The 13,506-nt window shown below is 40.2% G+C and overlaps 1 protein-coding gene across 1 annotated transcript; it reads left to right on the forward strand.

Moving 5' to 3' along the window:
• Nucleotides 1-736: 736 nt before the first annotated feature.
• Nucleotides 737-13,129, forward strand: LOC140575290 (chitin synthase chs-1-like). The gene is made up of 18 exons (XM_072695548.1): nucleotides 737-813; nucleotides 1,028-1,119; nucleotides 2,859-2,994; nucleotides 3,085-3,273; nucleotides 4,371-5,395; nucleotides 5,927-6,016; nucleotides 6,109-6,267; nucleotides 6,364-6,538; nucleotides 6,637-6,738; nucleotides 7,273-7,414; nucleotides 7,672-7,872; nucleotides 8,585-8,869; nucleotides 9,189-9,368; nucleotides 10,083-10,485; nucleotides 11,268-11,302; nucleotides 11,973-12,037; nucleotides 12,122-12,232; nucleotides 12,908-13,129. The coding sequence occupies exons 1-18, from the start codon at nucleotides 811-813 to the stop codon at nucleotides 13,127-13,129; spliced, it is 3,615 nt and encodes a 1,204-aa protein (XP_072551649.1). The 5' UTR covers nucleotides 737-810.
• Nucleotides 13,130-13,506: the final 377 nt, after the last annotated feature.

Consider the following 13,506-nt stretch of genomic DNA (forward strand, 5'->3'; position numbering starts at 1 on the left):
CACTGAGACGCTCTGTTTCACCAGCGGGAGAACCGCACGCCTTTCTCTGTTTATAGACCAGCACTGAAGATTACATTCAGAACGCTACTGCTAATACACACACACACACACACACACACACACACACAAGAAGTGATTAGTGGGGGTGTGGGGACTCCACAGGATGACATTCTTTTGGGTTTGATACCTGGGCTTGGCAAGCTGCCACTGTTGTGCCTTGTTGTGTTGCACCTCACTATGCTTCCTGGGAGCTGCAGTGATGACTGCCCACCACTCCGGGCACTTGTGATCACAGTCACTGTGTGTGTTGGATCACTAGTGTGGGTGTGTGTGTGTGTGTTTTTACTGCACAAATGAATTAAAGGTGGAAGCTAAATCCCATCTGTGTCCAGCACTAATGGTGAATATGGTTGTCTTGTCTTGTCTTGACTACAGTGTTGTAAAGGAGCTGGGAGCTGATTGGTCAGGCGGGTGAGTCAGACTGGATTATAAGATATTAAACACACTATAAAACAGTCATTTTACAAAAAGCCTCTACTAAGCTAAATCAATCAGTCCTGAATGTCTGCTGCTAAAAAAGCTTGGATTTTGCCTCAGTATTAATTAGCAGCTCATCTTATCTAAAGGCTGTATTAATCAATCAGACATGAAGATCGGATCTGACGGACTGATGATGTTTACTACCTCTACAACATGTGTCATTTGGCCAATGGTACCCAAACTTTTGCATAAGTCTTACATTCCTCCTGCGGTTGATCTGAGGTCTACAGTGGAACCAGAGTTCCATATAACTGACCACACTGATGGTTTATGGTGAGTATGAGCTTTGTGGGGATTTACCTATTAAATTTCTTTTTCCTTCTTCCTCATCTTTCTTTATCTGTAGCAATAGCTGACCATTGCAACTGGCCCCCATACCACAGCAAATATAATACCAGGGTGGGGCAATAGGCTAATCCTATTAATCTTATATGTACTGCCACAACCTTATCTACAATTACTGAAGCCCTCCTCCCTCATTTAAAAGCCCCAGCTGGAGCCTCCGATAATCAGAGAATCAGTCCTTACAGCGCAGCGGAGCGTCACCATGGAAGAGGAGCAGAAGGAGACAGAATTCAGGTATCTGATCATGACGCTTTCTAGGGACCAATTACTGTCGTTTTCTTTTAACATCAAACATCATTTGAAAAGACTTTTGAAAGATTTGGTGTAGTCTAATTACTCTCTAACTGCTTACAGTTGAAGGTCATTAATAATATATAATATAATAATATAAATGTAAATATAATATAAATATAACCATTCAGTGTCGTTCTAAAGAAACACAGCCAATCAAAATTAATGACAGTGGAGCTTTTCATGGAAGCTTAAAAATAGTTTCTTAAGGGTTATTTATTAAATGCAATTGTAGAAATAATGAAAAAAAGACTTAACAATAAAAAATCTTGGTAACTTTTCAGGAGAAGGTATTGGTGTTATTACAAACTTCTATTCCCAAAGAACAGCCCCACCAGCTTGTTCAGAAGTCCCTGTAGTTATTGAGTAATACACCTTAGTGTGTAACAAGCCCTGGAGTGTTAAGGGGTTAACTTACAATGGAAGCCAATGCAAAATCTTAATTCATTTTGGCATCATTTCTATTGGACCGTTCTTTATGACATTCTGAAGCCATGTAAAGAGTAACTGCCAGATTCTCACTTTATTAAAAGAGTGTTTTTGCTTGAGAGTAATGATGCATTTCTATTTAACACCGAAAAGTGTTCCACTCTGGTTATGAGTCAAAGAACAAGCTGGACATTATAAGGCAAAACAGTATCTAAAGAAAAGGTACAATTTATTATTCTTTAGTTTCTTTCAAATCAAATAAAAATTATGTTGATGCATTGTTAAATGTTGCATTTTTTGATTAAAATATGAAATCAAAGTAAAACACAATAATAACAGCAATAGCAACAACAATTATAATTATATATGGCTACTACTAATCATAATAGTAATAGTAATAATAATAATAATTTAGAATAAATGGGGATTGTGCTTTGAAATGTGCAGAAATTTGTATGTGTGTTTGTTTCCTGTAGAGAATTTGTTCTCAACAACATTTTACAATTGTATCATTTGCAATCAACTTCTATATTCACATAAACTGGAGAGAATTATTTTATAATTATTTTTAATGAACTTTTACAGTATTCATGGAAAAATCATTTATTTAATGATATTTAACAGACAAAGTGTGGCAGCCAGTGACCTTGAAATATTCCACTCTGTCACATTCCCCCCGGTGTTCTGGGGCTGCGCTGTATTTGCTAAGAGCAATGTGACACTAAATTTAATACACCAAGCAAAACAGAGCTCTATGTACTGAAAAGGTGTATTTGAAATGGTCCTTAAAGTGATCATGGTTCTGTTATACTAAATATTGTAGATACTTTTAGGGACGTTTAAGGATCCTTGAATAACCTCTAAATTAGTATAGAGGACAAACTAACTGTGATTTCTGTTTAGACAAAAATGTTTAAATTTGCATGACACCATCTGGCTGTAAACTGCTGTCATTTGTAATTGACCGTAAACAGTCTCTTTGGTCATATACTGTTACTCTCAGAGAAAACCTCTTATCTCTTATCTAAGTCATTTTATAGGAGAAGGAAACATCTTTATTCATTTTTAATGGAAGTCAATGTAATATTCTTTTATTATATATATATATATTGGAGCATTTCCATGAACATAAAGATCAACTGCCTCCCTCACATTATGTCAAATATAGAATTTTACGTTGTTGTTATTTTGTCAGCTACGATTTGTCTTATAGTTATTCTTTTTTTATTCTTGTTTTAATTCTTATCCAACAGGAAGTCATGGGATGCTTGCAGACAAGTTCCAGTCATTCAAGATGAGCAGAAACCCAAAAAACGACTACGGTTTATGAACTGGTTCAGCTGCACCATCGTGGGTGTGCTTGTGTTCGTTCTTGCACTGTTCAGTAAGGTAAACTGTTCTTTATCACTCTTCAGGTGTAACTTCATCAGTTGAAATCCTAGAGCTGAAACGGTATAACGCCTCCTTCTGTTTGTGCAGTCGTCCTTTCTGATGTTGGTAACACTTGGAAGCAACTCCAGTACGAGCATCCCGGTACAACACAAACCAATCGCTCTACTGGGGATCGGCTGTGTGCTGGTTGGACCGAACGTCCTCCTGCTTCTGAAGAGTGTATGGAAGTTCATTTTCAAAAGTGCAGCAAAGCCATCCAAGAAAACAGTTCTGTGGGTAAGTGCTTGTAGTTCTGTGATTTGTAAGCACCTCTGGGCTGTAATTACAGTTTTATGCAAAAGATTGGGCACCCTTGACCAAATATCTTATACCTACAGTTGCAATTGAAATGATTAATTTACCCCCGTTGCAAATTATGTTTCTTAGCAAAATGGACAAACGTTCAGCTGTTTGCAATAAACCAATCAAACAAGATCCATTTAAATAGCTCAACACAACTCATATAACAAGTGCTTTCTCCACATTTAACACAAAAGGGCCACTTTTAATGATGACTGCAGTCTCAGAATAATTAACCCTCTGAATAAAATCTCTCATAAGAGCACACATTTGCAAATCAGTTGGCACATCAAGGTCTTCATTTGTGCTTGAGATAAAATACAATAAATACCTGGACTGGCTCAGGGGTTGCTGACTGTGACTTTGACTACTTGTAGGAAATATGGCTAATTCAGCAAATATGGTTAATAAATTAGAGAGATAAGAGATCACATACAAGAAAATATTACAAAAAGTTCCAAGTTCAGGGAACACTGGCTACACTACCTGGACGTGGCAGAACAAGGAATCTGTCATCGGCAGCCACCAGATTCCCAAGGCAGCAGATGGTCAAAAACCCTGAAATGCAAATTTTCCCTGAAATTTTCTTCTGTGAGGAAGAGCTGAAGCTTAGGCGTCAATGGGTGTCACCTTTGAACAGAACAGTTATCCAAAGCGTTTTTTTTTGTCAGAAGAAGTCCTGGAAGATTCTGGAATGGCCATTATAGTCGCCTGACTTGAACCCTATAGAAAATCTTGGGTGGGAATTAAAGTAGGAGGTTGCTGCAGCAAACCCATGAATATTAGTAAACTCAAGGCCACTACCCATAAGGAATGGGCTAAGATTCCTCAAACGCTGGTTTGTGGAACGGTGCTCCACCCTCTTAGCGACAGAAGCTGTGTTTACTTCTCCTCAACTTAAAATGACAAAATGTGTCATCTGGCCAATGGTAACTAAACGTTAGCTTAAGACTCAACTTGCAGGTGACTGTTACCTGTAACAGGGGTAGACAAAATGTAGGTGTCCAGAACTCATCCATTTATTTGTTTTCTAGGTGCTGAGTGTTGAGTCGGTGGTGGCGCTTGGAGAGGTGCTTCTAACGGTGTTGGCCATGCCACATTTCGACATTGTCACTAACGTGATGATCCTGAACAGTGTGAGCATCCTGTCAGCAGTGCTACAGGTAGTGGCTGAGTGTCAGGCAAAGGAGAGGAAGAGGGTCATAATGTTATCAGTCAGTTCCATCATCTTCAATCTTCTGGGGCACATCCTCTTCATATTCAGCTACTTGTTGATAGAAGATAAATCCTCAGGTGAAGAGATGTCTGTTGGCCTGGCCATTTTTGGAACCATCTGTGTTTCGCTTAACTGGTGGGAGAACTACAGCACCCTCTTCAAAATCTCCTTTCTGGAAGAGATATCTAAAGACATAGCCAGAACCCGGAACGTGGTCTGTATCCTGTCTTCTTTGGTGAAAGTTCTCATCACTGCAGCTGCGATTGGACTTAGAGTCCCGTTTCCAAAGTGGTTGTCCCTAAAATCAGTCCCTGCAGAAGTGAGAATCCTGGTCTTTAGCTTAGTAGCCATCCAGATTGCATCCTCTGCAATGTGCCGCTGGTTCGTAGTGGTGGCTTGCAAGATGCACGCACTGCGTCGCTGTTTTGTTGTGCCCATGTACATGGCCTCAGTGGCAGTTCTGGTAGTGTTCTTGACTCCACTTGCCACTATTCCCCAACAGTCTAATTCAAGTAGTTCTTTTTGTGGGAACTGGCCTGCTCAAGACCAAATCTCTAGCCCTATTTCTCTTACGTCTTTTATGGCTGAAGTCAAGGGTAGCCTGTGCGCTCGGCAAATTGTGGCAGAAAGGAATGTCACAGGACTGGTGTTCCAGGCGTCATATGCCCTGAGCTGGTGGCTAGGACTCATTCTGGGCACAGTGTACATCTGGTTTCTGAAGATCCAGCGCATCGAGAGGACTCAGGATCTGTTTTTGAAGCGGATGTATGAGGGAGCATTTCTGGAACAGTCCATGTTGCTCAATACCCGTTTCGAGATCAGGAAGAAGGTCAAGGAGGCCCGGTAAATATCAGATCCTGATCATTGAATATTACTGAATACAGTATGATACAGAAACCTATGCACTTATGAACAGTGGCTAGTAGAGCTAGGCTCTCAGATTTGACTATTGTAGACATTTTAAAGCTTGTAGACAAGCTTGAAGGCACATGTTTTATTATAAGCTTTTAATTAAATTGCATAAAGCCTAGAGTGACATTTCTTTCTCACAAAGTGGGTCCCACGTTTTTAAAATTAAGGCATATCCTAATTATTTTGGTAGTTTTTTAAAGCTTCAGTTTTGTTTCTAAAGTACAACCCAATGATGAGAGAGCTTGACAATGACATAACACAGTGCTGTAATACTCACAGAGTTTAAGCACAAGCAGTCTGCATAATACAAAGGAGCTAAAATTACAGACCTGCATGATGCACTCCCCAGAAATCACGAGGCCTTCCCTGAAGGCCTAAACGGCCCTGTGGAAGCCTTGGTAGCATTGCATAAGAAACAGAGCAATAAGCCTATGACTGTAACCTGTAATTTTTCCTCCTCAGATCAAAAGAAACCGTGACAGTCTACCTGTGTGCAACAATGTGGCATGAGACGTATGATGAAATGATGAAAATAATCATCTCAATGTTCAGGTAGGTTCAGGTAGCAACTGTATGTGTGAGTATGCAAGATGACCTTGTGTTCGCTGAACTAGATCCGGTAACAGCAGTGTATTTTTGTCCAGGCTCGACAATTATCGGCCCAAAATAAACAAGCGAAATGATGCCATGTTTGAATTCCATATTTACTTTGACGATGCCTTTAAAGACGTGCACACCGGGGATGTGCGGCATGTAAACGAATATGCCGAGATCCTGGTGGAAGTCATCAGAGAAGTGTACACGTAAGTTCTCCTACATGACTTCGGTTTTTAATGCCATATGCAGAGACAGTGGGTGAGAAATGAAGCCAGAACATGCTTTTGTTTGTCCTGCATTAGAATTTTCAGTGAGGACAGACCATGTATCTTCAAGAAGAAGCCTCGTCTCCCTCGGCAGAAGATCATCAGCACTCCCTATGGAGGCCGTCTGGAGTACACACTTCCGAAAGGCAACACAATGATGGTTCACCTTAAGGATAAACAACTGATTCGCCACAAAAAGAGATGGTCCCAGGTAGGTTAACAAAGAGCTAATCTAGCTGTAATTCAGTCCACTTAAAGATGTCCCACATGCAGCGTTTGCTTACTATCTATTGATGTTGTGGTCAACAGATCATGTACTTGTACTACCTCCTTGGCTGGAAACTCAACAGAAAGTACTTCAAGATGTTTGAGCAGGGTGAGGATCAGGAAACTCTGAGGGTGAAGCTGGAGGTGAGGAACTGACATCAAACAAATCTTGATCATGCACAGCATGCAGTTACACTCTATGTCCAATTGTTTGTGGACACCCCTTCTAATAAATGCATTCAGCTACTATAAGTTGCATAAATGCAAACAAAGCGCTTGTCTAGTCCCTGTAGAGAAGTATAGGACTCTCTGAAGCAGATAAACATGAACCTATTGGCACCACACCTAATGCCAAGCGTGGACTAGAGGGGTCCCCCAGCATTGAGCTGTGGAGCAGTGGAACTGTGTTATCTGGAATGATGGTTGGTGCTCCATCCAATACTTTTGGGATAAGTTGGGGATGATGAGGTAGGGTGGTTATCATCCAACATCCTGACCTCACAAACAGTCTTGTTGCTGATTGCAATCAGATCCACACAGCAATGCTGCACAAACTAGTAGAAAGCCTTCCCTTGATTTTTCGGAAAAATCAATGAATGAGCAGGTGTCCCAATACATTTGTCCATATGGTGTTATTTTGTTAATGATAGTGATTACTGCATGCAAAACCCCCTGCAGAAAGAGAAGGAGAACACGTATATCCTGGCCCTGGACGGAGACACAGACTTCCAGCCTTCTGCTGTGATGTTACTGATTGACAGGCTGAAGCTCTACCCAGAGGTGGGCGCCGCATGCGGCAGGATTCACCCCACCGGCACAGGTAGGGTGGGCTGTTTGCGTGGCCTGTTTCTGGTGCTAATTTGAATCTACATTTTAATCTCTGACCTAAATAGCAGTGTCTTGTGTAAACGGCTGTAAGTCAGATATGCCCCAATCTAAATAAAGGACGAGTAAATGTTTTACGGTTGAAATCAGTGAGTGATTGTTCCTGAAAGAAGCAGAACTATAAGTGGGGGAAAAGCAGCTGATAAACTCACCGACCTTTTTTTCTGCCTTGGTACAACTGTGTACATAAAGGACCCATGGTGTGGTATCAGAAGTTTGAGTACGCAGTAGGCCACTGGCTGCAGAAGACAGCGGAGCACGTGTTCGGCTGTGTGCTCTGCAGCCCGGGTTGCTTTAGTCTCTTCAGAGCCGAAGCCCTCATGGATGACAATGTCATGAAGAGGTACACCACCAGAGCAACGGAAGCTAGCCACCATGTCCAGTACGATCAAGGTATTAACTGCTGCACATCTTCTCAAACCTTAAGAATGTCACAGCTCTGAAAAGTTGTATGAATCCCAAGCACTAACTAGAAGGTGATGTGATGATTTTAATAAATACTGACTTAAAATAACATCTTCTGGTTACATTTATGCCTTTTCTCATACAATGATGATACAATAAATGGACAAAAGTATTGGGACATCTACACATATCACCTACAGGACCCTTCAGGACACCCCATTCTAAATCCATAAGCGTTAATATGGAGTGGGTCCTCTCTTTGCAGCTATAACGGCCCCAGATAGCAACCAGTCATTGAATAGATATTAAATCAGTGTTAAACTGTCAACATTAACTTAATTGAATCCACGTTCCAATCTGTTGCTAAATCATTCGTCACTTTTGCATTAGAATTAATATTGAAGCAAACATCAGCAAAAAAACAACACTACTTCAATCACCTTTAATAAATAAATAAATAAATCAGCCTTGCATTATCTATAGCAAGGGTCATTTTGTGAAAAGCATCATTAAAAAAAATCCAATTAAATAGACTTCTAAGTCTAAGCAAACTGTGCACTAAGAGTATGGAAACGTAACCCTTGTTTTCAGAAGAACTGTTCGACAGGTGTCTACAAACTTTTGGACATACTATGTGTCATTCTTAAAATGCTCTTCGCACATTGGTGAAATATTGCACTTGGCATGCTGTGTACTGCAGGAGAGGACCGCTGGCTCTGCACTCTCCTACTGCAGCAGGGCTGGAGGGTGGAGTACAGCGCCGCGTCAGACGCCTATACCAACGCCCCACAGGACTTCAAAGAATTCTACAACCAACGGCGGCGCTGGGGGCCGTCCACCATGGCCAACACCATTGATCTGCTGAGCTCAGGAGGCTTGACCTCTGAAAGGAACAGCTCCATCTCTAAACCCTACATTCTCTACCAGGTCATCAGCATGGGGGCCTCCATCTTGGGCCCTGCCACTATCTGCCTGATGATTGCTGGTAAAGATCTCAATAATAGCATTTTAAAATGCTGATTTGCTTTATTTTGTTAACTAATAATTCCACATATTATATTTTATCATTTAAAAATATGTTATTTTATATTTTGCATGTTATATTTTTTCAAATAGTTAACTAAAATTAGACATACCTAAATTTACCAGTAGAATAGACATCATTTTTGTTATTGTAAGTTATTGTATGCAATGATAATCAATGTATTTCCTTATTATTTGGAAATATGAAGGCATATTTACTAAGTTGTTTTATTTACTAGGAAACTCTGTGAAATTCTCTGCAATGTTTGACTCTCTTCCAGGAAGCTTCACCTTCATTGCGAATATGGATCCGAATTTGGCTCTTGTTCTAGCCACAGTACCACCCACCATCTACCTGATTCTGTGCTTCAAGCTGAAGTCTGACACACAGATCCAGATAGCCGCAGTCATGAGCATTCTATATGCATTCCTCATGACTGGAACCATTCTCTCCATCATCGGTACAGTTCATCTCATTCATTTACAATCCACATACTACACTGACTTTTGTTTGTGTTTGAAAAGGTCAATTTAGAGGGCTCCTAGTGTCTCCGAGGGTCTATTGCCCGGGGGTCACAAGTTTGAATCCCAAGCCATTCCGCTTTGCCATCAGTGGCCGGAATCTGAGAGAGCACAATTGGCCGTTCTCTTGTAAGGGGAGGTGAGTGACTTCACATGTATCGGAAGAGACGTGTCAAGTCCTTGCCCTCCCAGTGTCGGGGGCATTGCTAGTGCTTGGGGGAGCTCTGTAACTGGCAGTACCAAATTCAATAAAAACAATTATATATATATATATATATATATATATATACATCAAATAATTGAAGGATCTAAAATTGGGGAGAAACACTGGGTAAAAATGTGTAGAAAAAAATAATATTAAAATCTATCTGTGGAGTAAGTGTGTTATTGCTGTAAAAACACTACAACACTAACATTATATAATACCAACTGGATTAATATACATATATATGCCTTCATTCTAAAGTCAGGGTTTGCAGAAATAAATAACTGCTGCCGAGTCAAACAGCTTTTCAAATCTAGTTATTGTAATATTATAAATGATGAATGGCATTTTCACATCACATTCTCATTGTTAGAAGGGATTTTACCTGTTTAATTAAACAGCTGAACTGAAAATGACCCCAAGCTTGTCTTTAACATTTCTCTCTTAGGTGACATAGTGAAGCAGCAGACATTTATGACCCCCAGTGGCCTGTTCCTCATTAGCATGACCCTGATGTACATCATTACAGCAGCTCTTCACCCTCAGGAGTTCTCCCTGGTCATCTATGGGGTCTTGTACTTCCTCTGTATTCCCAGTGGCTACCTCATGCTTGCGATTTACTCCATTGTCAATATGAACAATGTGACATGGGGGACCCGAGAGACTGGTGGCAAGGCCAAGACTGCAGCAGTGAGTGCCATCAAGAGGCAGGTCATGCAGGTTACATGTTGTAAGTGCCCATGCTGGAGCAGCCCTGACCATGGGCCTACAAGTGAGAATGAACTGCTGGAATCGAAGGTGCCTGAGGAGCAAGATCTTAACATTCAAGTGGATTCTGAAGATGCGGGAAGGTATTTTTTTCTTAAATTATTTTTAAGAAAAATATTTATTTGTTTTGGTAGTAGTATAGTAGTAGCAAAGTTTTTTTTTTTCATGTGGCTTTTAGATATTAATTGTTTAATACAGTCATTGATGTATTAATGTATGCTAACATCTACACTTTAAAAAATGAAGGTGCTACAAAAGGGTTGCTTTGAGCAATGCCATAGACGAACCTTTTTTTTTTCTGATTCTTCCCCTGTTTCTCACCAATTTGGACCGCCAATTACCCAACCCATACGTACTCTTTCCCACCGTTGCACGAGATTCACAGTAGTTAGGGCGGACCAACACACACCACCTCTGACGCAGGTGTAGTCAGGCCCAAAAAAACAACCGTGCCTGAAGTCTTTGACGCACCAATCCGCAGACACCAGCCACGACCAGCACCGCAGCGAAGCGGTGCTCTCCCTGGGCCTCGGCTGCTGCTGTCATAGCCATCCTCTGATAATAGTAACAGCGCCTTAGTCCGCTGGACCACGGGGGCCCGAAAAAACCCTTTTTTGTTATAAAGATGTGACCTTTAAATTGATGAAGAACCTTAACATCAAGATCAAGGTTTTGGGGTATTTTAAACACACTTTTCACACTCACACATCTCTATAAAAAACATGGTTCTTTATGGAACCAAAAGTGGTCTCTGACTAACGATATATTGCTACCATAAGATGAGTGATCTAAATCTTTCTAGAGTCTCAAATTTCTAACCCATCAGCGTTGACTTCAATATCTCCCCATTTCTTTGCTCTTCTAGGTCACGTGAAAGTCTCACACTGCAAAGTCCTAAAAGTAGGTATTATGCATGACTTAGTGGTTTCTATCAGTATATACAATTGCGAGAAAAAGTATGTTGACCATTTGGAAGTACCTGAATTTTTGCATTGATTACTAATAAATTGTGGTCTGATCATTATTCAAGTCACAATTACAGACAAACACAATCTAACTAAACGAATAACACACAAACAGTACTGCCCTGGTCTTGTACTGAGCACAGTGAGTAAACATCCACAGTGCAGGCTAGAAAAAGTAAGTGAACCTCTGTGTTAATGACTCCAAGAGCTAATGGGCAGAAGGTGTTCCAGTTAAAAAAAAGAGAAGATTGAAAGAGTGGGTTTCACATGTGCTTCATCCATTAATTAAAGACGCACAAATCCTGGTTACTGACAACCCTGTTGTGTGTGAACCATGCCTCAATGCAAACAACTTCTGGAAAACCTCAGAAGACACGTTATAGAGACGCATGAGGCTCAATGTGATCAATAAAAGACATGAACAGTACAACTGGGTGTGTTATTCGTTTAGTTAGATTGTGTTTGTCCATGATTGGGACTTGGGATAATAATCAGGTCACATTTGATTAGTAATCAATGCAGAAATTTAGGCACTTGTTTTTCTTGAGTGTATATAAAGCAATAATGATAATATTTTTTCATATATCTATCAATCTCATCTGAAGGCTGGATTGAAGATCTGCAAACAAAATCATATGACTTCCCATTATACAAAGCCACACTTTCAGAGGTAGGGTGTTCTTAAAAGTCTTAAAAGTGATGTTTAAATCTTGTGCTTTTTTATTGTCATTTTAACTTTTGCCTCATTTTCCAGGATGAAGTTGAGTTTTGGAAAGAGCTTCAGAAAAGGTATTTAGAGCCCATTAAAGAGAATAAAGAACAGCAGGAAAAAATTGCCAGAGACCTCAAAGAACTCAGAAACAAAGTGAGTCTGGATGGAAGAACAGCAGGAAATATCTCTATATACACTCTCAAAAATAAAGGTGCTTCAAATGGCTTTGAGCGATGCCATAGAAAAACCACTCTGGGTTTCAGAAAGAACAATAGGCCTTATTCACAAAGCGTTCTTAGGAAGAAGTCTCTTTGTAAAATCCATGTAGGCAGTTTTCACAAAGATTCTCACATTCACCAGTGTTTTCTTATTTGGGATTTGTTCAATTTGCCAGGACAATGGGCTCCATAATTATAAGAGCAGAGCCGTCATCAATTCTGCGCTGTAAAAAAAAATATATTATTATGACTCTAATGAAGACTTATTGTTAGGGCTTTTCTCAAGAACAGGATACTGGTGAACGAGGCCCAATGTTTGTAATGGATATGTGTGAGTGTGAAAAAAATGGATTACTCCAATTACGTACGGGTTGGGTAATTGGATGTCCAAATGGAGGAAAATCAGATAAAAAAAATAATAAAAACACCTCTATTACAAACATGGTTCTTCATGGAACCATAAAATGGGTTCTTCTACAGCATCATTCAAAGAACCCTTTTAAGCACCTTTATTTTTAAGAGTTTGTAATCTTTGAACTTCTCCAAATGTGACGCTTCAATCACTCAAGCTGTTCCAATGAAATCTAATCGTTCTGTTTTTTTAACACAGGTTGCATTTGTCTTCTTCATCTGCAATGCTCTTTGGTTGGTGGCCACCATGTTTCTCCAAGCCATTGGAAGTGCAGTCACGCTGTCTATTCCAAAAATATATCCGAATGGCACGGTTTCAAAAGATAAATCATTTTCTGTTGACCCAATATCGCTGATGTTCCTTCTCAGCTTCGCATTGCTGCTGTTCATGCAGTTCTTTGCAATGCTTTACCACAGGTAACTAAGCGTATTGTCTAGAGCACCCTCTAGAATGCCATATGGATCTTGCGATCTATGAATATCTAGACAAAACATTATTAAATTTGAACTTCATCAAATTGACCTGTTTTGACTCCTCCTCCCCCCCCCCCAGAATCTACACGCTAATCCATTTTGTGGCCTATGTTGACACTGAGACGAAATATGTCCGAAAACAGTCACATGAGCTTGGTCTTGAAGGTGACCACAAGGTATTCATTTAGATTAAAAGGTTTATTGTTATTACAAATGTAAGGATTAAAGTGACTGAATTTTGTATGGTCTTGTCTCAATAGGCTCCTGAAGATTTGGAAGGTGACACCCACTACGGGATAGGGACTGACAAATCTTTATGCATAC

The sequence above is a fragment of the Salminus brasiliensis genome, chromosome 13 (genome assembly GCF_030463535.1).
Source record: "Salminus brasiliensis chromosome 13, fSalBra1.hap2, whole genome shotgun sequence".
NCBI classification, from domain to species: Eukaryota; Metazoa; Chordata; class Actinopteri; order Characiformes; family Bryconidae; genus Salminus; species Salminus brasiliensis.